At 34.1% G+C, this 23,665-nt stretch overlaps 1 protein-coding gene across 1 annotated transcript in view; it reads left to right on the top strand.

Moving 5' to 3' along the window:
• Nucleotides 1–23,665, top strand: part of CWF19L2 (CWF19 like cell cycle control factor 2) — a 104,754-nt gene that overhangs the window by 68,572 nt on the left and 12,517 nt on the right. Inside the window, exons 12-14 of the mRNA XM_019623953.1 lie at nucleotides 1,028–1,165; nucleotides 17,173–17,385; nucleotides 20,867–20,983. Of these exons, the coding sequence (XP_019479498.1) occupies nucleotides 1,028–1,165; nucleotides 17,173–17,385; nucleotides 20,867–20,983 (468 nt within the window). The remainder of the gene's footprint in view (nucleotides 1–1,027; nucleotides 1,166–17,172; nucleotides 17,386–20,866; nucleotides 20,984–23,665) is intronic.

The following is a 23,665-nucleotide window of genomic DNA, read 5'->3' as shown; positions in this document are numbered from 1 at the left end:
ATCATTTGCCTGTTGAGTGGCCATGCTGCTAGAGATAGTAATTAACTCCTTCAGCAAATAGAAGTGGGATATGTACCTCTTCTAGTGAAATGGGAGAATTAGGGGTTTGGATGGGTGACGTGGCAGGAGAATAGTAAAGGTTTCAATTATATGAAGTGACAGAACTGGCTAGGGATCCGTAGACGCATTGCCAGACGGCATCAAGGGCTCTTTTTGAGTTGCCTGCAACCAAGCAAACTACATATAGGAGTAGAGGGCAGACATATTCATTGAGGATTGAGGTTTGCGTTTCGAGAATAATGAAAGAGTAAGACAGCCAGAATTTAAGAGCCTGGAGCCAGAGAGTGATTGAAGTCATGGAATATGAGATTTAAGCTAGTGAAGGCAGGAATAGTAATGTTGGAAAAAAATATTGGGAACATGGTTCCAGAGATCTCAAAGAAGTTGAAGAGCAGATTTTATTTGCGCAAGGGAATGTGAGAACAGTGTTGGGGAGATTTGATTTGGCAGTAAACAAACAACACTTTTCTCTTCCTCATGTAGGTATGAAACCAACTGATAGGAAAACTCAGGATTGATTTAGATAAGAATCAGAATATCAGCTTTGTTTCTGATAGAGCTGTTGGAAGTGGGTTTGCTAATACTTCACCTCCTTTCAATATGCTTACTTGATCTCTGGATAACTACAGATTTCTGTCGATAGGAGTAGGGAGTTTTTACTACAAGGAAAAGAGCAGAGGGGAGAAGAAGGAATAAAGCAATTCTGCCTTGTACCCCAAAGTCAGAAATCAGATAATGTCATGCCTCTATCCTTGGGGAAGAAGGGAGTAAAGGGGCAGAAAAATAGGGTGTGTTATTCTAATGGAAATTCTTCCACATGGAAGCAGATAGGATAGGGATAAACTGGGAGGAAAGCTTGTGATACATAGTGGGATTTTTATGTTTAGTATCAGGTTTATAGGTAATGCATTAAAATACTTCAGAGACTAAATGTTTTCACTCAATTAATATTGTTCTTTTGTCCTAGGCTTCAACCTATGAGGAAAAAGAAAGGGTTCGATATTTTCATGATGATGATAATCTAAGCCTGAATGATTTAGTCAAGAACGAAAAGATGGGAACAGCAGAAAATCAAAACAAACTTTTTATGAGAATGGCATCTAAGGTAAGATATATTCATTCCTGAATTTTGAGAAGTTGGTTACTCAGTCTAGCAATGATTTATTTTTCAGACAGAGCTGGTTCTTTCTAATCTTGATTTATTTTATTAAAACCTGTGTAAGACCTATTAGGAACATGTATTTTGGAGTTGATTTGATTGAGAAATATACATTTGGGATTTAGTTTGTTTTTAAATATGGTCTCTGGTTTAGTTTTTTAAGGTACTCCCTGAAAAAGTTAATTATATATTTGATCTACCATGAAAAGGAAAGTATTGAGTCAGAGATTAATGTTGACAATGTGCTGCTAGTTAGGTTACCTGTTAGTCTGTTTTGTTTTAGTGTTCCTCCAGTTCTTCATAATTAAGTCACAGGGAGTATATTTGGCGTAATATATAATATATTATAGAGGAGACATCTTGGAATAATCTTGTCTATATGAAAATTTTATATTTTATGTTTATATGAAAATGTATATTAATGCATCTTTATTGGTAGTAGGATGAATTTTTGTTTTAAATAGCATTCTTTGTTGTAGTCTCTTTCATTACAGTCCTTTCCAAACACCACCATTAAACTTTTTTTATAAAAGAGATATATTTAAATTTAGCTCTATAGCAGAGTTTGACTGCACTGGAAAAATTCAGCTCACAGCTTGTATTTTCAAATAAAATTTTATTGGAACACAACTATGCACATTTGTTTACATGTTTTCTAAGATTTGTTTACATGCCTAAGATTGTTCTATAATGGCTATGTTAAATAGTTGTGACAGAGACTTTAATAGCCCACAAAGCTGAAATATGTACTATCTGTCCCTTTACAGAAAATATTTGTCTGTCCCTGCTTTGTCATACCAGTGTTTACTTTCTGATGGTAGGAGTTGGAACTGGGTATCTGGATAGGACGGAGGCTTTTTACTGTACCTTTTCAGACTTTTTTAAAACTATGTGAACATATTACCTGGTGAAAAAATTAATGAAAACTAGAATAAAAGTATCTAAGGTATCTGTGTGTGTATCTGGGTATTGGGGGAATAAAACAAATTTGGGTTTAAATAGAAATAGCCATTCTTCCCCTCACCAAGAATTGTATGGTATCTTAAAATTTAGGATCACTTTCCTTCTCTTTATTTAGGGGGAAATACTAGAAATCTCCTAGGATCTAGAAACAACTTTTGTTTTTGTTTTAAGTGATGCAAGGCTGTTTGAAGGTTTTTAGTGTCATGATGTGGTTTATGTTTTGTAGTTGTCCCACAGTTCCTGTATATCTGTTTTGTATTTTCAGTCTTTGTTCTTTCTGCTCTTCAGCTGTGGAAGTTTCTGTTGTGATATCCTCAAGCCCAGAGAGTCTTTCCTCAGCCGTGTCCGATTTGCTGATAAACCCAGTAAAGGCATACTTTATTTCTGTTAGTGTTTTTGATCTCTAGCATTTGTTTTTGGTTGTTTCTTAGAATTTCCATCTCTCTGCTTGTATTATCCATCTATTCTTGATGAGCACGTGCCCCTGGACTGAACTTCACCCGTATTTCTCAGTTTTCGCCCTGTGTAGTTGGGATAGGATGGCTAGGTGGGACTGGAGTTGGGTGTTTCTCTTCCTTCAGGTAGGTTGGGCTCTGATAAAACCCCAGCAGGTTAAGCTCTAGTAAAATAGTTTCTACTGAGGGCAGGCCTTGTTAAGAACAGAATGCTCTGGTGTAGATCAAAATGGTTCCTTTCCCCCTGGAAACAGGAGAAGATTTCTTTCTGATCTTTACTGTGAGAACCTGGTAGAGATCCTCGGGGTAAAACTCACGAAGTATGGGGGAATTACTATGACTGGGTACCCCTGGAAGTTTTTCACTCTCACACTTGTCCACACTGAGCATCCAACAGTTTGTCAATTACAATTTAGGTTTTCCTACCATGGCACTGGTTCCCGCGGAACCCCTGGTTTCTGCCCAGATAAATGGTGATTCTCTGTACCCACCTTCCTGTCTTTCTGACTTTTGGGGCAGTCAGTTTCCTAATGGATCTAAGAAGAGAGATTGATTTTTCAGTTTGTTCCATTTTGTTCTTGTTGCTGGGACAGAGTGGCGACTCCTCAGCCCCTTAAACTCCAGACTGGAAACCACTGGTTTATGCTTTGAAAAGGCTTTTCTGGCGGCTGTTTTGTGAAGGTAATATAGAGAGGCAAGGCAGTCAGGAGGGTGTTGCATTAATTCAAACAGAGTATTGGATTAGGGTGGAAAACTGGTGAGAAGTGTTAGGATTTGAGGCAATGCTGGTGCCATTTACTTAAACAGAAAAACTTTGTCAGGGGACAGACTTTTCAGGAGGTAGGAGATGAAGAATACTGTTATGGACGTGTAAGTATTAAATGTCCATTAGACATTCACATGATGGTGTGGAGTGACTGCCTGTGGGGTGTTGGGTAGATGTTGGTTCTCCCATGTATATTTCAATGCTGTTAAGACTTAAATGTATTTAAAACCATGGGACTGAAAAACTTATTAATTAATGAAGAGAATCTGAAGACTGAGCACTGTCTGGAAGAGAACAAAAATGATTTAACAGTGAGGTAGAAAGAAAACTGAGAGTGGTGTTTCAGAAGCCAGAAAAGACAGGAAGGAGATTGTGAATAACTGTGTCAGCTGCTTCTGAGAGGTAAAAGGCATCCATATTAGAAAAGAAGAAATAAAATTTTCTCTGCTGATATAAATTTGTATATAGAAAATCCTAACTACTCCATCAAAAAATTGTTAGAACTAATAAACAATTGAGTAAAATTTCAGGATACGAAATCAATATACAAAAGTCAGTTGCATTTGTATACACTAAGCAAACTATCTGAAAAAGAAATAAAACAATTCTATTTACAATAGCATGAAGAACAAGAAAATTCTTAGCAAGGAATACATTTAACTAAGGAGGTAAAAGATCTATACACTGACAAATATGAGACATTGATGAAAGAAATTTAAGACAGATAAATGGAAAGATATCCCGTGTCCATAAAATTTCCATACTACCCAAAGCATCTATAGATTCAGTGGAGTCCCTTTTAAAATTCCGTTGGCATTTTTCACAGAAATAGTAAAAACAGTTCCAATATTTGTATGGAACCACTAAAGACCGCAAATAGCCAAAAAAATCTTGAGAAAGAAGTAAACAAGGAAATCCAGCCATTGCAACAACGTGGATTGACCTTGAAGGCATTATGATAAGTGAAGTAAGTCAGAGAAATACAAATGGTATATGATCTCATGTGCACATGGAATCAAAAAACACTAAACTCATAGAAACAGAATAGAATGGTTGTCAGAGGTGAGAGGTGGGGGAAGAGAGGAGATATTGGTCAAAGGTACAAACTTTCAGTTGTAGTATGAATAAGTTTTGGGGATCTATTGTACAGCATAGAGACTATAGTTAGCAGTACTGTATTGTATACTTGCATGCTGCTATGAGAGTAGAGCTTTAATTAATGGTCTTACTGTAACAATGACAGTAACAAAATGGTAATTATGTATGGTAAAGGATACATTAAGGAACCTTACTGTGATAAACATTTTGCATTATGTACATATCAAATTATCACATTGTACACCTTAAACTTAACACAATGTTATATGTCAGTTATATCTCAATAAACTGGAAAAAAGCTTGTCAATGGTATATGACCCTTAAAAGTTTCATTCCCAGTCTATATTAGCTACAACAGAAAATTTTAACTTACAAAATAATGTCCCAATTTTATAAAATGACACATTTTGGATTAGATAGTCCATGGAATCATCCTTATTAAATGGATTTATAAGAAGTCTTCCTAGGATAGATAATAGGCACTCAATAAATGTTTCTTTCCCATCTTCCATTCATTTTTTTTTACACTACTCATCAGTAAATACTTATTTTTTTATATGATTAAGATATTGCCTAATGATTTTTGGCAGAAATCAGCCAGAACTGATAGCAATAAAGACATAAAATTCAGATTTTACAAAAGCATTGATGGAGCAACTTATCTATTGTTGAATTTGTAGTAGTGTGGTATTAAGATTTTCAAAAGGATGTTGTTTTATTCTGAGCAAATTTTTTTTGTGTTATTTAATGGAGATGTTAATTTGGTTGTAGCAGCTAAGGAAATGCATTAAGTACTATCCCATTTCCCCTCCTGCAATAAACTTTATCTTCTTTTTTATTTTTGGCTGAAGATTCATTTGTGTATGATAGCAGAAGAGAGTTGGTTGGCTTGAATCATATTAGGTAATTTCTTATAGAAAAGATAAACATTTTTTTATTTTTAAGTTCACAAAGTAATGCCCTTTCTACCTGTATGTGGTAGAGCTAATGGAGTTACAGATTGCTATAGAAATGCTGACTTGGCATTATGAGTTTTGTTCATCGTGGCTAATAATCAACAATAGCATAGTAGCAATTTGTTTTGTGTGTTTAATACTAAAATCAGCTCTGCTAAAAATTTGAAGTACTGTTCAAAGCTTATAAAAAACAAAGTATTTGGAATATTGACCATTTCTATTAATACTGCGCTTAATCCCTTTACTCTTAAAAGTTTATGAACTGATATATAGCTGTTATTGCGTTTTTAGAAATAGTAGTATCATTGGTATATAGTTTAGATGTTAAATATTTTCATGAGCTCATTATCCTGTGTTTCTTCTTTTATTAGTTAAAAGTCTTTATTAACCTAGGGTAGAAGTTGGCAAACTTTTTCTCGAAAGGCCTAGGTAGAAAATACTTTCAACTTTCTGTTGCCACTACCACCTCTGCTTATTGTGGCCTAAAAGCAGCTGTAGGTGATATGTAAATAAGTAGTATGGCTATCTTCCAACAAAACTTGACAAAAACAGGTGGCTGGCCTGAATTGGCATGTGGGCCATGGTTTGTCAGTCCTTGGTCTGAAGTACCTAAATGATACATATTTTTATGGCAAATGTCTTTGAATTTGGGTCCTTTATTTACTTAGTAGTTGCCCTGAAAATGGATTTTAAAAGGCCTTGAAAGCAGCAACCAGTCAGGAATAGTTGATACAGATCAAGTTCCTGTTTGTTTATTCAATCAGCAAATGTGATTGATTGTATTCAGTGTGTGAGGTGTTCTAAGAGGGATACACGGGCACTTTAGGAAGACATGGTCCTTGTCTTAAGGAAACTTAAGTAGTATAGTGAGGAAAAAGAAGCATTCAATACATAATTATGAAAAATGAATCCAGTAATTATGGATGTGCAAATTACTGTGAAAGACAAGTGGAAAGTCTTTTGAGAACAACACCAGGGTGTCCTAACTTAAACTGGGAAGAAGGAAATGTTTCAGGTTGGACAGCAAATTTTATACAACTTTCAGTCCATACTCAGTTCTACCCTTTGTATATTTATTTGTTTATTTATTTAATTTTTACTGGCTGTCCTTTTTTTGTAGTTCTGAAATTCAGATTATGTTCACTTTCTTTGCAGTTATATTTTACCATTAAATCTTTAATACCATCTCTTTCTTATAATCAGGTTAACAAAGGTATCTCATGTCAAATATAAACTTGATCATGTTTTTATTTTGGATAGGGAAATTATGGTTGTTGGTTTTTTATTCTTTTTGTATTTCGCATTATTTTTCTGAGTATTTACTACATAAAGGAAAAAGGGAAAAATAAAACATATCCTTACAAAGAAGAGTATGTGCATCTATTATCAGACTGTATGTACATATTTTAATTAGAGCATGGACGATAATGTATTTATTATGATTTCTTACAAGAAAATAGGTACATACTTTTTGGAAGTTTCTTCCTTCAAAATCATAGAACTAAAGAATATTCAGATCTAGGAAAGGACTTTACTAGTCTTGCTTAACCTTCAACATTTTACTAATGATGAAACTAAGACTCTAAGAGAATTAAATGGCTTATGAAAGGCTAAGAAACTTTTCCAAGTTACTATAGCTAAGAGTTGCAAAAGCCAGCATGAGAAGCCTCAACTTTTAACTGCTAGTCCAGCATTTTTCATTAAACAGTACTTCCTTTCAAATGACTCAGGTTAATGGGATAGTTGTTGATTGTTGCCTAAATTTAATTGTCTTTGTACAAATTCCGTGTGTCATTTGTTGGTATTTGGGAATAAGTGGCATGTGCTTTGCTCTTTCTTAAAATACATTCTATTGACTCCAACATTCTTTAAATATAAACTCTTCCATTTAAAATCTAAGACGTCAGTGTTTCCTTGGCAACGTAGATTTAGGCATATCTTCATGAAAGCTATATACATCTTTCCTCATTAATTTTGTTAGCACTGGTGGGCAGTAATTTTATACTTTTTGTACTGATAGTGTGTTAAAAATGGACTGGAGGGGAAGGAAAATGGAAGGTACAAGAGAAGAATAGGGAGAGAAAGACTCAAAGAATTAGGGTTTTACCTTAAATCATAAGAAAAGATTTCCTTTTCTAGTAAAAGATGCTTGTGTTTCTATCGAAAGTTTTTTTTTCTGATTTTGTGATACTTGATATATTTTCTGATATCTTTAAAATGCAAAGTACATATTTCCATAATGTATACTAGAACCTAAGTCCTTTATTTTTTATTTTCAGTAAACTGTAATATTAATAACAAATGTTAAGAGATTAAGCAACACACCTTTCTTGAATGCATGATTAGAAAGAAGTAAGGAATGTCAAAATTGCCAACTCATTGCAGCACCCTTCGTTGTTTCAGTTCCCATGGTAGCCATTTCCGTTTTCATAGGCTTTCATTGATATGGGGTGAAATTAGCTTTGGAAAAGATTAATCCAGGAGTGTGAAATTATATTTTCCTGTGACAGCCTTTAAAAACAATTGAAATTTGACCTCATAAAATGGTAGAAGTGATAGTTCACTTTTATGTGGAACTGAATAAAATAAATTTTGATTTAGTTTGTACATTTTCTAAAAGATGTAGGCTTGAATCCAGTCCAAACTGCATAACAAAATATTTTTTGTTTTTCTGAACATTGGGGGTGGGAACACCAGAAAAGTAATTTATTTAATATATTTTAGTTCAGGTCTCGTTTACTTTTTTTAATGGTAAAATACACGTAACATAAAATTTAACATTGTAACCATTTTTAACTGTACAGTTCAGTGACATGAAGTACATTCACAATGCTGTGGTGAGAGGGATAATCAGATGAGAGGATGAGTTTCCTGGAATATGTGGTTGATTTGTAGTATACAGAATCAAGAATTGAATATATATGGTTTAACATTTGAAAAATGATATTTTCGGAAGCTCAAATGCTTAACAATAGCCTGATGAAAATATACTGGGAGTGTTAAAAAGACGTATACACATGACTTGTATTCATCTTTTGTTATCAGTATAAATTGAGTATTACAATTTTAATACAGTTTTTTCCTTTCTTAAAATGTGTATACATTTTTTTGGCACCCTCTGTATTAACTATTAAGTTGCATGAATAAAATTAACAAAGTTTTAATAGAACCTTTTTAAAAAATATTTGTCTGTAATCCATGCCCTAATTTGAATATCAAATATATAGAATTAAACATAAGTCAGTACTATATTGGAGAATATTCTTAAATTCTTTCCCTAATTCCTATTACTGTCCCTCTTCCAACTAAGAAGTTAGGGAGGGATCAGGTTATTTATACCGTAATGTAATATGCATGAACCAATAAAGCTATGGATGGAAATACTGGAAAAGTTAACTTAAAATTATACAATACCGATTTTTAAAAAGTGAGTAAACTTTGTTGGATAGTCTTCTTAAAGGTAGCATACAGGAATGTTAAATTATCTTTACAGCAAAACAAGGATGACAGGGATTACTTACAATGTTCTCAGTTCTTTCATACATGGAAATACTCTAATGAAAAACTATGTGAGTTGTTTGTAAAAGCTAACATTAAAGTTTATTTTTAGCTACGTAGATATTAAGAGAATGTGGAATTAAAAACAGCCCTCGAGTTTGCTTATTGATACGTCAAATCTCTTATGTTTCTCATGGCATCAGAAATACCTACTTTCATTTTCAGTGTTTAAGATGAGGCTTTTTTAATTCTGTGATTCAACATCAGAGATTTTTCATAGGGCATAATAATTTGTGTATGTGGTTTTTTTCTTCTGTGAAGAAAACAATCACTAATGAAAGAGTGACTCATTCTTCTGCCATAAAAACTTATATTTCTAATAAGTTAGTTTTAATTCCCAGATATTTTATGAAGAACAAAGATAACAAGTAAGGAATCAACTTTGGGACTTAAACCATCTGAAAGTGAATGATTTGTTATGTTCCCTCATAATATTTTAATATACTTTGATGGAATTCCATTGGTTTTTCTTGTTCTTTTTGTTTTTAAACAGATTTCGTTAGTAGCTAAAATTATGATCCATTTGGCGTATCTGTTTAGCTGCTGACTTTCTGGTGTTGCAGTGGTACATGATTTAACAGGAGAGCAATTTTTAGAAATAGAGTTTTTCAGCTCAGAGTTGCTATAGTAGGATGTATTCATTTGAGATTTTTCTGTCAACTGAAACTTAAACTAATGGTTATTTAATCATCAGTAGGAGTGCAACAAAAGACTGACTTTGTTGTATACTTATTTGGTAGTTATATGAATAACTGAACTGTGGGTTTATTTTTAGTCATTTCATAAAGCTGATACTTGAAAACTAGGTGATATTGATGCTAGTTCTTTATGAACTATAACGGTTTTAATTATCTGTAAAAGGTAATATGGTACTTCCCATAGTGTGAACATCTAAGGTGAAGGCCAAAACCAGTTCAGTTATATTGTCTTAATACATCATTTGCTCTTCTTGTGACTTCTTGAAAATAGTTCCATGGTAGTCTTTGAGTTTTAAACAATCTTAAGTAATTTTGAAAATGTATAGAATTAGCCTCCTTATTTTATTCCTGTAACAAATTATAGTGAATATTTTAGCACCTAATAATGCAATATGAAAATGGTAATTTGTATAGAAGAAACAGCATTCAGAAAGTTGCTTCTAGCTAGGGTTTCATTGTGGACCAGAAAAAGACAAGCATATGAATTCTTTCTTCCCCATGATTTGTCATGGTTTTAAAATATAGCATCCTTTGTCTTTTCTCTTGATACTAATCAAATGCTTATAGATTGTAGGCTAGCTTTTCTATTTTTACTCTAAATATAACAACTATTTATTGATTACATGGAGAGGTGGCTTAGGGGCCTACTTTTTTATTGTATGTAGTTCTAATGTACTTGATTATCCAGTTTTAGACCAGAAGTATAATAAATGCAGCAAATTAGAAGTGGGGAAACAGACTACCGCAAGGAGAAATGTTTACAGGAATGAGAGCTGACAGGTGACTTAGTGCAAAGAAACCAAAGAGTATAGAGAACAGAGAAGGAGATGGGAAAATGGAGAGAAATAACTACAAAAAATCTTGGTCGTCTTGGTTGATATAGCTAGCACAAAAGTCACCAGCCCTCCAGAGCACCATTCTGGAATTACAACGCATTATGGTAATTTTCCCAATAAGTATCCCGTATTATCAGAGAAAGATTAAATTAAGTTTCATATATTATATTTTAAAAGACAGGAAAGTTTATAACACTGGGAACATTTCCTTTCAAAGTGACTACAATAAGAAATGCTTTTATACTTAAATGGTAAACCCTTAGCTAATTGGAAATTTGAGTGTTCTGAAAGACTTATTCTACCAGTTTACAATAATGGTTGTATTCTAAATATCAGTCATAATTTTGACATCTCCCATCTTATTATCAGTTATCAATCACTGTTTAATAAAATTCTGACTCTTCTCTTGCCAATATATTTAAGAGGTCTAGCTTTTGACCATGATATGTATTCCAAAGGAATGTTTAAAACAGAAGAATCTTTAGCGTGCTTGAATACTTAAATTCTGATTTGGAAGAGTTGTTGGAAAGGGAAAGAAAGGCCAATAATAAAAAATAAAGGGGAGAAGTTAAGAGTGACATATCTGAACAGAGTATCCAGAGTGTATAGAGAGCGGTTAGGGTTCAGTGCATGGATGATAGGCTTAGTTTAAACAGAAGCATACGTGCCCTTCTGTTACAGCAGGAAAGAAGTACAAGCCCACTGTTTGCTGGATGGTTTGGAGATTTGGTGGAGGAAGATGAGGAAATTGTTGTCTGATTTTAATTTTCTCTTTGAGGCCATCTACTGAGAGTGAGAGGGGAGTTGATGGAGTGTCAGAATTTAATGGTGATCTTCTGAAATAGCCACTGTGGAAAATGGTGTTTTTTTTTTTTTTTTTTTTTTGCTGAGCCATCCCGCCACCTGTTGGCAGGCTCACGGCTGCTCAGCTCGGGCTGACTCGAACCGCTGTTGCTCAGAGCTCAAACTCTTGAGCAAGCTCTTAACCAACTGAGCCACTCGGCCAGCCCGGGGGTTTTTCTAATGGTGTTGAAGAGCCAGTTCAGCTTATGAGTTTATGGTATAACCGTTTGCAAAATTTAGTGACTTTTCTGTAATAACATGGCAACCAGGGCATAGGACCAGAGAAGGAAGATGACTGACTCCATTCAGATTAGATTATACTGAAGTAGTATTATTGGATTTGGTCATTAGACATAGTGGACCGGAGCAGAAAATGAATGGTTTTACTTCATTATTACATTAATTTTCAACCATCATATTATATAATTGACATTTGAAATCTCTGAATTTCAATACTGTTATATGTTATTTTTGAACAGTGGTTAATGATATTAAAAATAATATTCCTGGAACATTCTTGAAAAAAATGTTGTACAACCAGAGCTCCTGAACGAAAGCAGCTTGTTATTGATGTTTTTAGAAGGTTAAATCTGTATCAGACACCTTTCATATCAGAGAAGCAGAACTACTAAGAGGTACACAGATACAGGCTTCTTACAGGGATTTGACCTTATGAAATTGTGGGAGCTCGTTAAGCAGTCTATTTAAGGCTTTTGTGTTTGTATCTGATGTTGGAGCTTGAAGTTCAAAGGGCAGGCACTTGGGAGGGAGAAATGAATGTGAAGAGAGGGAGAACAAGAACAAGCTGGAACCCACAGTCACGAGCTGGAGCTGTTGAGGATGGACAGAAACACACATCCGTGCTTGTTGCCTGTGACCTTGGTGGTGTGGATATCCCACAGGCTAGGCCAAGAGCTAAGTGCACACATCTGGCCTGGAAGTTGGAGAAGCCGAAGGAGGATGGAGGGAAAGGTAGAGCAGGTGCACACTCAGCTGCCACCTTCTGTCAGGAGGTGAACCAGCACATAAGTGACAGTGTCTGCCAGCTGTAAAATGGCTGCTGCTTTGTTTCTATTCTCCGAGCCTTCTGTAAGAATCCCTCTTGTTGGCCACCCTGACCATAACACACAGAGAAGGCAATTCTGGTAAATGTATGTTAGACTAGTCAAACTGACACGGCGACCACAACCCATGCTTTGGTACCTTGGCACATCTCCGTAAACTATATTTAATCTCCAAATAGAGAAAATAACAAAGCCATGCTTCTGTCTAACATGATGTAACTGTCCCACATACAACCAAAAGCATGCTAACTCTTTCCGCAGACTAGAACATAAAGCTACTATTAACAGATTTTGTGTTAGATGGTAACGGGAGGAAGGAGGGAAAGAAAAGGAGAAAAAAGTTTTTATTAAATAAAAGTTAATATTTAAATGTCTATGTGCATATATGTGTTCATGTAAAAATATTAAAGGGATATTATAACTATTACAGTATGATAATAATTTCTGAAACTGGTTATCTGGTTTTAGGTAGTATTTACAACTGCTTTGTTCTGTTCCCCATTTCCATATTCCCTTTGCTCTTGGCAGCGCCTTAGCTGCTGAAGGTCTGACCCAGGGGTTGGCAAACCTTTGAGACGGAATTGCTGATCCTGTCCCTCACAACAATTTAAAAATTATTCGAGAGCTATAGAACAAATGAAATCACCATTATGTGAATAATATCCTTTAAAAATTTTATAAATGAAACTATGATAGTTTTATTTTCATTTTCAATTTTACTTCAGAGCCACGTGTACATACCCAAAGAGTCGCATGTGGCTCGCGAGCCACAGTTTGCCAACCCCTTGTCTGGGCCATTTATTAGTAGTCCTACCTTACTTGAGTTGTTGTAGTTTATCATTGACTTTAATCACAGACCATGAGAATATTAAGAGGTGCCCTGAAAGATCTCCTACATTCAAGATATATTTCCCCTTATCGCCATTGTGTAATAAGCAACCCAGTTTGCCCTTGACAGTGAGAATCAGTTACTCCAGCCAGCACAGCAGCTCCCTCCTTTGCCTTTTGATTCAGTGGAATGAAGAGCCCGAGTGGCCAGGTAGCAGTCTCAACTTCAAGTTCAATGAGTCATTGTTGTAGAAGTATTGGTAGAAGTATTCCTCCCTTTGGAACTAAGACCTTTAGACCAGTATGGCCTGAAGTCTCAGATGGGAGGCAGAAATTTGCTAGTATGTCAAAAGGGGCAATAGTGAGATGGGTCACTCCTATTCTGACCCCTAGATTTCCAGACTTGTGAATCCTGGCTGTGGGAGAGACAACATCATAGTTTGGATACTGATTTAGAGTATATATACTTCATCCTGGAGAACATTGCCCTAGCTCCACAAGGTATCACCTAACCTCACAAGATGTAACCTAGCCAGCACTTGTAATTAAACCTTGAAAAGGCCAGTTCACTGTTCTATCCAGCCAGCTACTTCAGGATGATGGGGAACATGGTAAATTAAATGGGGGTGGGCCATTGTCTGGTCGTCATCTTCACCTCCTTCCCTCCAGCAATTTTTTTTCACTTTGCCCCCCTTAGACTTAATACAGTCTCCACTATCTGTTAACAGCCTGTACATTATAAAATGTTCGTTCTACAGTGTTGATCATTGTTGCAAATATAGGAAGATGGTGGGTTAAAGGTCATAGAAGATGTGTACATGACTGATAAATATAAAACATTTTGGATCTATCCCCAAAGCGAAGATAATGGGAAAAATGCAAATAAGTAGAGGGTATAAGATCAGGGAGTTATAGTTATTATTCTTGGATAGATGAGTATCATATTTTCTTTCAGTTGTGTTGAAGAATCATTCAGACTTAATTAGCAAGACTGTACCCTATTTAATTCAAGCACTATGAATAAATCAGAGAAGTTTGACAACATCCATGAACATAGCTGTAAAGAGTAGAAATACTGTCTTCCATGTACAGATTTGATTTGACTTGAATACATTTCCTGATTAATTATGAATTGATTTTTAATAACAATATTTTTATTACAATGTATCATAAGAAGGCACAGATTTATATATAAAAGTGCGTATTCTTCCCTTACTAATATGTTTTAGATAAGATAAATGCCTATTAGATACTTATATTTTCTTGGATAAGTACCTTAATCCACTTGGGTATGTTTGTTCTAGATGAAATTTAAGTTTTCTGCAAGTTCTCTATTCTGCTTCAAAGTCTATATTAAAAGTATACCCTTTTTGTTTTTTAAAGATAGGTTTCTTAAGTGAGAGAGGCTTTACTATAATACCATATACTCTTCAATTTTATAGTTGGGTTAACCTGTGTTTGATTCCTTGTTCTGCCTCTTAATAGCTATGTGATTTTGATTGTTATTCAGTTTCTCTTAGCCTCAGCTTTTTAGTCTGTACAAGTGAGAATGACAATTCCTATGTTGCAGGGATATTTGGATAAGAGAGTACTTAACCTAGAACATAGTTGGCCACTGTTATGAAAAAGATTAGTGACCAGTTCTGATATTTTTCAAAATATAATATATTATGGTTGAGATACAGGTCTGCAGTTAAAATAAGAATTTGTAAGTTAGAACAATTTACATAAATAGACAAAACTGAGAGAATAGACAGATATACCACGATTAATATGGAGAAAAAGAAGATAAAAAGAAATTCCTAGTATGGACAAGGAAGCTAATGTGCTCTGAGAAATACCTAACCAATAACGTTTTTACCTGATTCAATAATAATATTTTAGAAATTTTCTTCTGCTTACATTTTGTTTCATTTTCTCTTTTTTCTTTCTAGTTTTTTAAGGTGGAAGTTGGCATCATTGATTCGGTTTTTTCTTGTTTCCTAATATAGGTGTTGAGTGCTTTAATTGTCCCTGTGAGTACTGCTTTACAACATCGCAATATTCTCTTATGTTATATTTTTTCTTTTTTTTTGCAGTTCAAATACTTTCTAATTTTCTATTTTTTTTTGTTGATACATGGGTTGTTTGGAAGTGTGCTATTTAGTTTCCAAATAATTGGCAATTTTCCAAATATCTTTCTGTTATGATTTCTAATTTAATTCTGTTGTGTTCATTGCACATACCTTATGTTATTTGAATCCATTTAAATTTATTGAGACTTGTGTTATGACCGAGAATGTCATCTATCTTAGGAAATGTTCTCTGTGTACTTAGAAGAATGTGTGTTCTGCTGATGTTGAATAGAATGTCTATCAATGTCAGGTCAAGTTGGTTGATAAATAGTTCAAGTTTTCTATATGCCTATTGATTTTATATTTGTTTTATCAATTTTTGAGAGAGTTGTGTTTAAATTTTTTACTATAATTTCTCCAGCAATTCTCTCAAGTTTTGCTTCATGTATTTCGAAACTCTGTTATTAGGTATTTAAACTTGAGGATTGTTGTGTCCTCTTGATGGTATGATTCTTATCATTATGAAATGACCTTCTTTATCCTTCGCAATATTTTTTGCTTTCTCTGACACAAATAGAGCCATTTCAGCTTTCTTCAACTCTTTTGAAATATCTGCTAAGATGCAACATCTTGCTATTACTTTGTATTTGATGATAAAAGGTCGTTCTCTTTTTGGTACTTAGTCGACCAAATACAACTTAGTCTAATGGAAGAAAAACACAAGTTACTGAGCAATTATGGTACAGTGTGGTCATCATGAGGCTGAAGGGAATGTAGCCCTGGAGGAGCTTGGAAGGTCTGGGACAGTTCTTTCATGGAAGTGACAACTAAATCTAAGCCTCAGGCTGAACTATGAATACGAGTAGAATGGCAAAATTGAGGGCAGAATTGGTCAGAGAGTAATATGTGCAAAGCCTGAAGATAACAGTACTTTTGGGGACTGAAAATAGGATGACTGGAGCATAGAGTTTGCATGTGGATGTGATCAAATGTGATTGGAGAGGTTATCAATGCCAGATCATGAAGAGATTTGTAATAATGGTGGCTCAGAATTATGAATTCTTACTGTGTGCCACACATATGTTGTGAGGATTGAGTAACCCTATTATAGGTAATATTGTTATAACCATTGTAAAATGAAGCAATGAAGTATAGAGAGAGCACAGATTAAATAACTTGCCCAAGGTTATACAGACAGGCGATAGTGTTTACCATGGTCTTTCTAACTACAGAGAGCAAGCTTTGAACCATCACTTTTCTGTGTCTTTGATTTAGTAGGCCAAACCAGAGCTTGAACTTGATGCTGTTCACATTGTAGAGCTCTTTTTAATCAGGAATGTAAATAAAATTTGGGTTTTGTGTTATAAAAGCATCACCCTGGTTTATATTGGAGGTGTGGGGAAGGTACCTGGAGATATAGTTGAAAAATGGTTTATGGTCTGTATAGAGTGTATGCTAATTTTAAAGTAAAAGTAGTTCTTAACCTCTCTGCAGTTTAGTTTCCTTATCTATTAAATGGAAACGAGAACGGTCCTCTCTTCATAGGAGTATAAAGCAATCAGATTGCATCGAATTGCACATAGTAATTACTCAGTAAATTTAGCTGTGATGATGATGACGACGACGACTACTATGACGAGGATGATGATGACAATGATGCTTGATTGACCCTAGAAGGTCAAGCTTATTAAACTTTAATCATGTTTTCTTTTTCTTCTTTTTTTTAAATGTAAGAGTTTTATCATAGAACTCACAGATATGATTTCAATGTGCTACAGTATAATTAAATCTTAACTATCTTCTACTTCCCACTACTGTTATTTTGATTTTTCAGTTTATGGGAAAAACAGATGGAGACTATTACACTCTGGATGACATGTTTGTCTCCAAAGCAGCTGAGGGAGAACGTTTTGGTGAAGAGGAAGAGAACCAGAGGAAAAAAGCTATTGCTGAACACCGGAGACTTGCTGCACAAATGGACAAATGTCTGTATTGTTTTGACAGCTCTCAATTTCCCAAGCACCTTATTGTTGCAATAGGTGTTAAGGTAAGAAATAGAGTGGTTATTGCCCTAAGAAAATAATTTAGTGGTATATGTAGATCTGCCTCTTTCTTCATACTCTTATAAGATTCCCAAGGAATCTTTCTTCTCTTATTCTGTGTTTCAAATATTTTTTTTTCTAGGTTCCCATGATTCTTAGAATCTTCTCTAGAGCGAGTATAAATATTTAAATGACATGGAGCTCACATTTTGCATGATACTGCTCTTTAGAGAGACAGCATTGGGTAGTGGTTAAGGCCCCGGACTATTTGCCAGGCTATTTGAATTTGGATTTTGGCCCTGCTTTTACCAGCTGTAAAACCATATTTTCATGATTGGCACTGAGTCTCAGTATTAAAATCAACTTCTGGGATACTCAGTCGAAAGTAGCTTTTGCTTTTTCTCTTACTTTCTCAAGGTACCTATTTACTTCTTCGTAGAATATCTCATAATTTGAAGAAGTTTACTGTATTTTGTTTTACTTGTTTATTGGGTCTCTTCCCCAATAGTCTGTAAGTTCCACAAAGACATAGATAACTTGTATTCATCATTGTATGCCAAGTATGAATGTTTACAGTCATTTATTCCAATAAAAGTTAATAATCAGTTATTTAATAGTCACTAATAATAGTCATTTATTTCAGTAAATATTTGGTGATTTAATTCTTATGTTAAATAAATCATTATTATGTATCTGATATATGCTAAACTCTAATTAGTCACTGGCGAAAGTAGAGACTCTGATATACCTGTGGAGCTTGTATTCTAGTGAAATAGTGCAGAAAATAAACTAAGTAATAATTTTTCTGATTTACAAAAGTGTTACTATTTGTCATAAAACAGATAAAGCAAGAAAATAAGGTAAAATGATGGGAGAGTATTTTTTGAGAAGATGGTTAAGAAGGCTTCCCTGAGGAGGTATTTTGTAAAGAAATGAATGATGAGAAGGAGCAAGTAACGTGAAGATATGAATTAATAATGTTTCAGGAAGGGGCGTCAGTGAGTGAAAAGCCTTGAGGATGAAATGAACCTGGCATTCATGGAGCAGAAGGAAGACTAGTTAGTGTAGCTGGAGTGCAGTATGTGAGAAAAAGTGATGAGAGAGGAAGTTGAATGAATGAATGCTAGTTATAGGAAGTCATCGTTTTGGAAACATACATTTTTCTTAATTAATTTGTTTATTTTGTATATTCGCTTATACACAGCCCTATGTAGCCAAAGAATTAGCTTTTCCATTCCAACTCTAGTCTTTAATATCTTTAGGTTGTTAAGATAGTTTATCGGTTTGGATTTTGGTTTCTTTATTCTCTTACCCTTCTTTTTTTTCTTTCTTTCCTTCCATACTTTATGAAAAAAATGTAAAAATTGCATTCAAAATGTAATCAAGTAAAAAAAAAACAGTTAAACCAGTAACTTGTATTAATTTTTCTAAGTTCTTTGCTAGACCTTTATATACCCATTTACATTTTTATATTAATAATTATGACATTATGTATAAATATTTCATTTCCCTTTAGTCTGATTCCCTACCTTTAAAAAAAGTACGAAGAAATTAGCCATAAGTTTTTCCTATGATGCTTTAGGAGAAGTTTGGGTGTTTTCAATGACTTCATTTTCCCTAGTGCACTGAAGACAGGCTGGGTCCAGGGAGGCACAGAGGGTTAAGTGTGCAGACCTTTCCTTAGCCTCCTGCTTTGTAGGTTCAGTCTCAAAGTAGGCATTTCTCATTCACTGGTGAAAAGAAACTGTTGGCCAGTAAGGAGACATTTTCTTTTTTTTTTTAACTCATTCTGCTATCGCATACATTCCTTTTCCCATTCCTCTCAGCTTTCCTCTTCTGCTGTAAGGTAATCCACATTTTCCAATTAGTCATTTTGAGTGGTATTAAATTCTCTTTGCCTTTAACTTAACTGAGAGTTGGCTGATCTGGTTCTTCCCTCTTCGACTAGCCTTTTCATTCTGGTTCATTTGAAAACCATTTGAGTCTCTCCTTTCTTTACCTATGCTTTAATATGCTATCTTTGTTCTAAAAACTACCACCTACCTTCATTCTTTCATCTGTGAATATTTTAATGTAGAAATATTTGAAATATTGATTGGGAGGAATTTCATCCATTTCCTATGCTATCTGACTGCCTATCTCATCGATTGTAGTTAATAGGTTATTTTATTAATCTTAACAAACAATAACAAATTATTCTTTTTAGTTACTACCTAAGTTAATCATATTTGATTATGGGTTTCTAAGAAATTACTTTGCCATTAAGCAGAAATGATAAGTAGTTTTTCAAAGCAATTCAGTAATTCTCATTCAGCTTGCATTTCTAATATTTGAAGTTAATGTCTTAGATCCACATGTATTAATGAAACTGTGTTAGTATTCATTAGATTCAGACAGTTAGTTAAATAATTTCCTGGTTATCAGCTGTCCCTGCCTCTTCCTCCTTTTTTTAAAACAAAAGTAATCTAGCCACTTCCTTGTCTTAACACAGAGCTTCACTTTTGTTTTAAAAAAGTAGACAGTTTTTTAGAACAGTTTTAGATTTAGGGAAAAATTGAGAGGACAGTGCAGAGTTCCATACACCCCACACCCAGCTTCCTCTGTTGTTAACATCTTACATTATGCAGTAAATTTCTCAGAATTAATGAGTCAGTATGGATACTGTTTTTAATTGGGAATATGGTTGTGATTTTACTATAAATTTAGGCAAATATCCATACCTACTCCTACTTTGTCCTTCCTCAGCAAAGTTTTTAAAATTTGCCTTACATTCTTAAATAAACATTGTCTGCCATGTGAAATATTTCTAGCTAAAACCTAACAAAAAAAACCCAAAATAAGACCAAGCCTCTGCAGAATATTATTTATGCTCCTATGAACACATTTGGTCACTGCATGCATACTAATTGACCCTTTTTTAAAAAAGACAGTTTATAATGGAAAAATAGCACCAGCTTGTAGGTAATACATGTATTTTAAATAAATAGAACTTAACCAGAGCAGTGAAGCCATACAGAAGTTATTTCCTGTCTCTCTTAGTTTGGTTAATTCTCTTCTCTCAGCCAATGAGAGAAGGAAGGCCTGAATTAATAGGCATCAGTTAGACTTATCTGCTATTACCAGGCCATGTTTTTTTTTGTTTCTTTTTTTTGCGTGTTTTTTTTTAAATCCTTGCAAAAATTGTATTGTTTCAAGGGCTTTGAAAGCATATAGCCATTATGCCCTTTGGTAAGCTTAATCTTTGATGTAAAACAGTTAAATTTAAGATTTGTGCTATTAATTTTCAATTTTTTAAAATCTTTTTTCATGGCTTTTATAATTTTAAAATATTAAATATCTTTTAAAATATTAAAATAAAATATATTGCTTATAAACAAGTATACTTTATTAAATGTTAGCCATGTTTCCCTACTAGGGCTTCATCTGTTGCAACCAAGAATAAATAGCAATAACATTTCATTTTTTTCCCAATTTTTTTTCCCATAGGTTTATTTATGTTTACCCAACTTTCGATCTCTTACCGAGGGGCACTGCCTGATTGTGCCTTTGCAGCACCATAGAGCAGCTACCTTATTGGATGAAGACATCTGGGAGGAAATTCAGGTCAGCATGATAATGCTCATTATCATTGTAACCTCATCAGCAATTTTTACAAACTACTGTGATAAATTCCAACAGGTTTTATACCTTTGTCCAATGACTTTACTTTCTGGACTTAAACACTTGTATACATTTCCATAGTGTGCATATCTATGGACCATGATATTTTCATCATGATCCCGTATAGACTCCATGTTTTGAAAGCTTTAAAAAAAGTTTTTTTATTGAGATATAATTGACATATAACATTATATTAGTTTCAGGTGTCCTACTGAAAGCTTTTGTCTACTAAATAAACTGTGACAAAATAATAATTATTTTTATTTAAAAAAAATCAGTGTAAGATTTCTAATCTTTGCTTTTTGTGGAACATCAGATAATCATTCTTACCACAATGAACTAATAAATTACATCCAAAAGGAGAGTTATTTTCAGATAAAAAAAAAAAGTTTTGGAAGTTAGAGAAATGTTTATATTCAGCAGTTGTTATATTTTTCTGTAATGGAATTGGCCTTCTCTGCTGCTGTGATTTTACCAGCTTTAATTTCCTCACTTTTCCCTTCATAACCTGGTCCAGAGTTTGGATTCAGGGATTTTATTTTAGTGTGTGTGTGTGTGTGTGTGTGTGTGTGTGTGTGTGTGTGTGTGTGTGTGTCTGATTTTCAAGAAATTGAAAGACACAGCATGGGTGAAATTGCTGCTGAATTATTTCAAGACCTCGTAATGACCAAAAAAGAAAGAAAGAATGAAAACTCTTGTGTTTTTAATACTCGACAACTGAATAAGAGTTACAGCGACTCTGAGTTAGAAAAATGTGAAAATTATAAGATTTCGAAAGAGATTATATGAGTTTGTGCACATACTGATAAAGATGCTAAAAGGGGAAACATTTTTACTGTATCCAATGAAATTCAGTCTCTTTCTCCCTGTAATATTTAAGTTTATGCTGTGAAAGTCAAAGGGCAGGAGGGTAAGAATGTGAACAAATACAGAGGGTGCCAAGAAAATGTATACACATTTTAAGAAAGGAAAACTATTAAAATTGTAATATTCAATTTATACCGATAAAAAAAGATGAATGCAAGCCACGTTTGACTTCTGCAATTACAAGAGGTGCTCAAAGTGGTTACCATCAGTGATTACCCAGCAGTGATTACAACAAACTACTGCTTGAGTAACATTGACCAAAATGTCCATTTGTATACATGTTTTGGCACCCTTGATATAGTTGATGTGAGAATTTGTTTTTTTCTACTAGTGGATACCAGTGCAATAAATAATTTAAAATGGAAAGTATGCAAATTTGGTTTTCAGAATTATTTTAGAAATTTCCTGAAATACCTTTTAAAAATTTATACATGCAAAACTGATTTAACTTAGAGAAAACTACAGTGCCAAAAAGATTTTAAGTAATACAGGAATCTGGCCTGTGTGTTTTATATTTCTGTAAGAAATTAAAGTACTTGATGAAACACATTGAGGTGGATAAAGAAGAAATTTATTCTGTACAACATATACTGAGTACACGAGTATAACATAATCCAGGGGTTGTGAGAAATGCAGAGACAAAATCATTCATTAATTTTGCCCAAAGGTACAGTATATTGTAATACAGGTTACATTATAGTTTAGCAGATTTTGTAAGCCGGATGCATTATGGAAAATTGAGGGAGGAAAAGTAAAATTGTTTCATGCAAATAATAGCTCTCTTTGTTTGAAAGAAAAAATTGTTAGACGTTGTAAATTACTGTAAGATAGTGAATGAATAAAGTATCTGAATTCTGGCTTATTTAAAGAAATGTAGTAGCGTTTTTTGATATTTGTTTTTACTTTAAAATATGTACAAAAACTCAAATTAATTATGCCCTGGTGAATACCTTATGGTCATTCACCTCTTTTAGAGAATATATTTTATAAAAAGATTAGACTTAAGCAAAATATATTGTTTGCAAATACAAGAGCCATTTCTTTCAAGTGATTTTTATCACCATCCTCTAGTAACATTTAATGAATTTTATATTTTCTATTTAATAGAAAATGCAAAGATAAGTTTCAACAGAGAATATGGGAATAATCACAAAATTCAAATGAATAAGATCCAAATTTTTAATTTTCTTAAATATATAGTGAAACTCTGTCTCCTTTAAATGTATTCTTACCAGTTTGACAAATATGCTTGAACATATGTTATAGTCAGACACTGTAGGTCCGCTTTTAAAATATCCCAAATTAGCAGTGTGGTGGTGGGGTGGTTGATCCTTATGTGCAGTGGGCTTCACTGTGGAGTCATATGATGGGGCCATTTCACAGGAGAACCTCCAGTGTTGGTACCTTTAGGTCTTTTTCTTGAGGCCAGTGAGAATCTCTAGACAAACTCTTTTAATCTTTGGCCTAGAGCATCTTATTAGTGTTCTGGGAGCTGAGCTGGGGAAGAAGGCTGGGGTGGCAGAATGCTGAACATTTTAGAACATTAAGTAACACTTCCTATAATGCCCCTGTTTTCAGACTATACTCTCAACTGTCTGGTTTTCCCAGCCCAGCACTCTTCCCCAAAAGATAATCCTATAGTGGTCTGCTGATGTGTGTGTGTGTGTGTGGGGGGTGGGTTGGGGGGTGGTCTGGCATGTTCATTGCCTTTTCAAAAGACTTTCAGTGCACCATCTGTTTTTCACACCTTCACATTTA

Source organism: Hipposideros armiger, unplaced genomic scaffold, assembly GCF_001890085.2.
Source record: "Hipposideros armiger isolate ML-2016 unplaced genomic scaffold, ASM189008v1 scaffold_570, whole genome shotgun sequence".
NCBI classification, from domain to species: Eukaryota; Metazoa; Chordata; class Mammalia; order Chiroptera; family Hipposideridae; genus Hipposideros; species Hipposideros armiger.
This window is presented reverse-complemented; position numbering and strand designations above follow the sequence as displayed.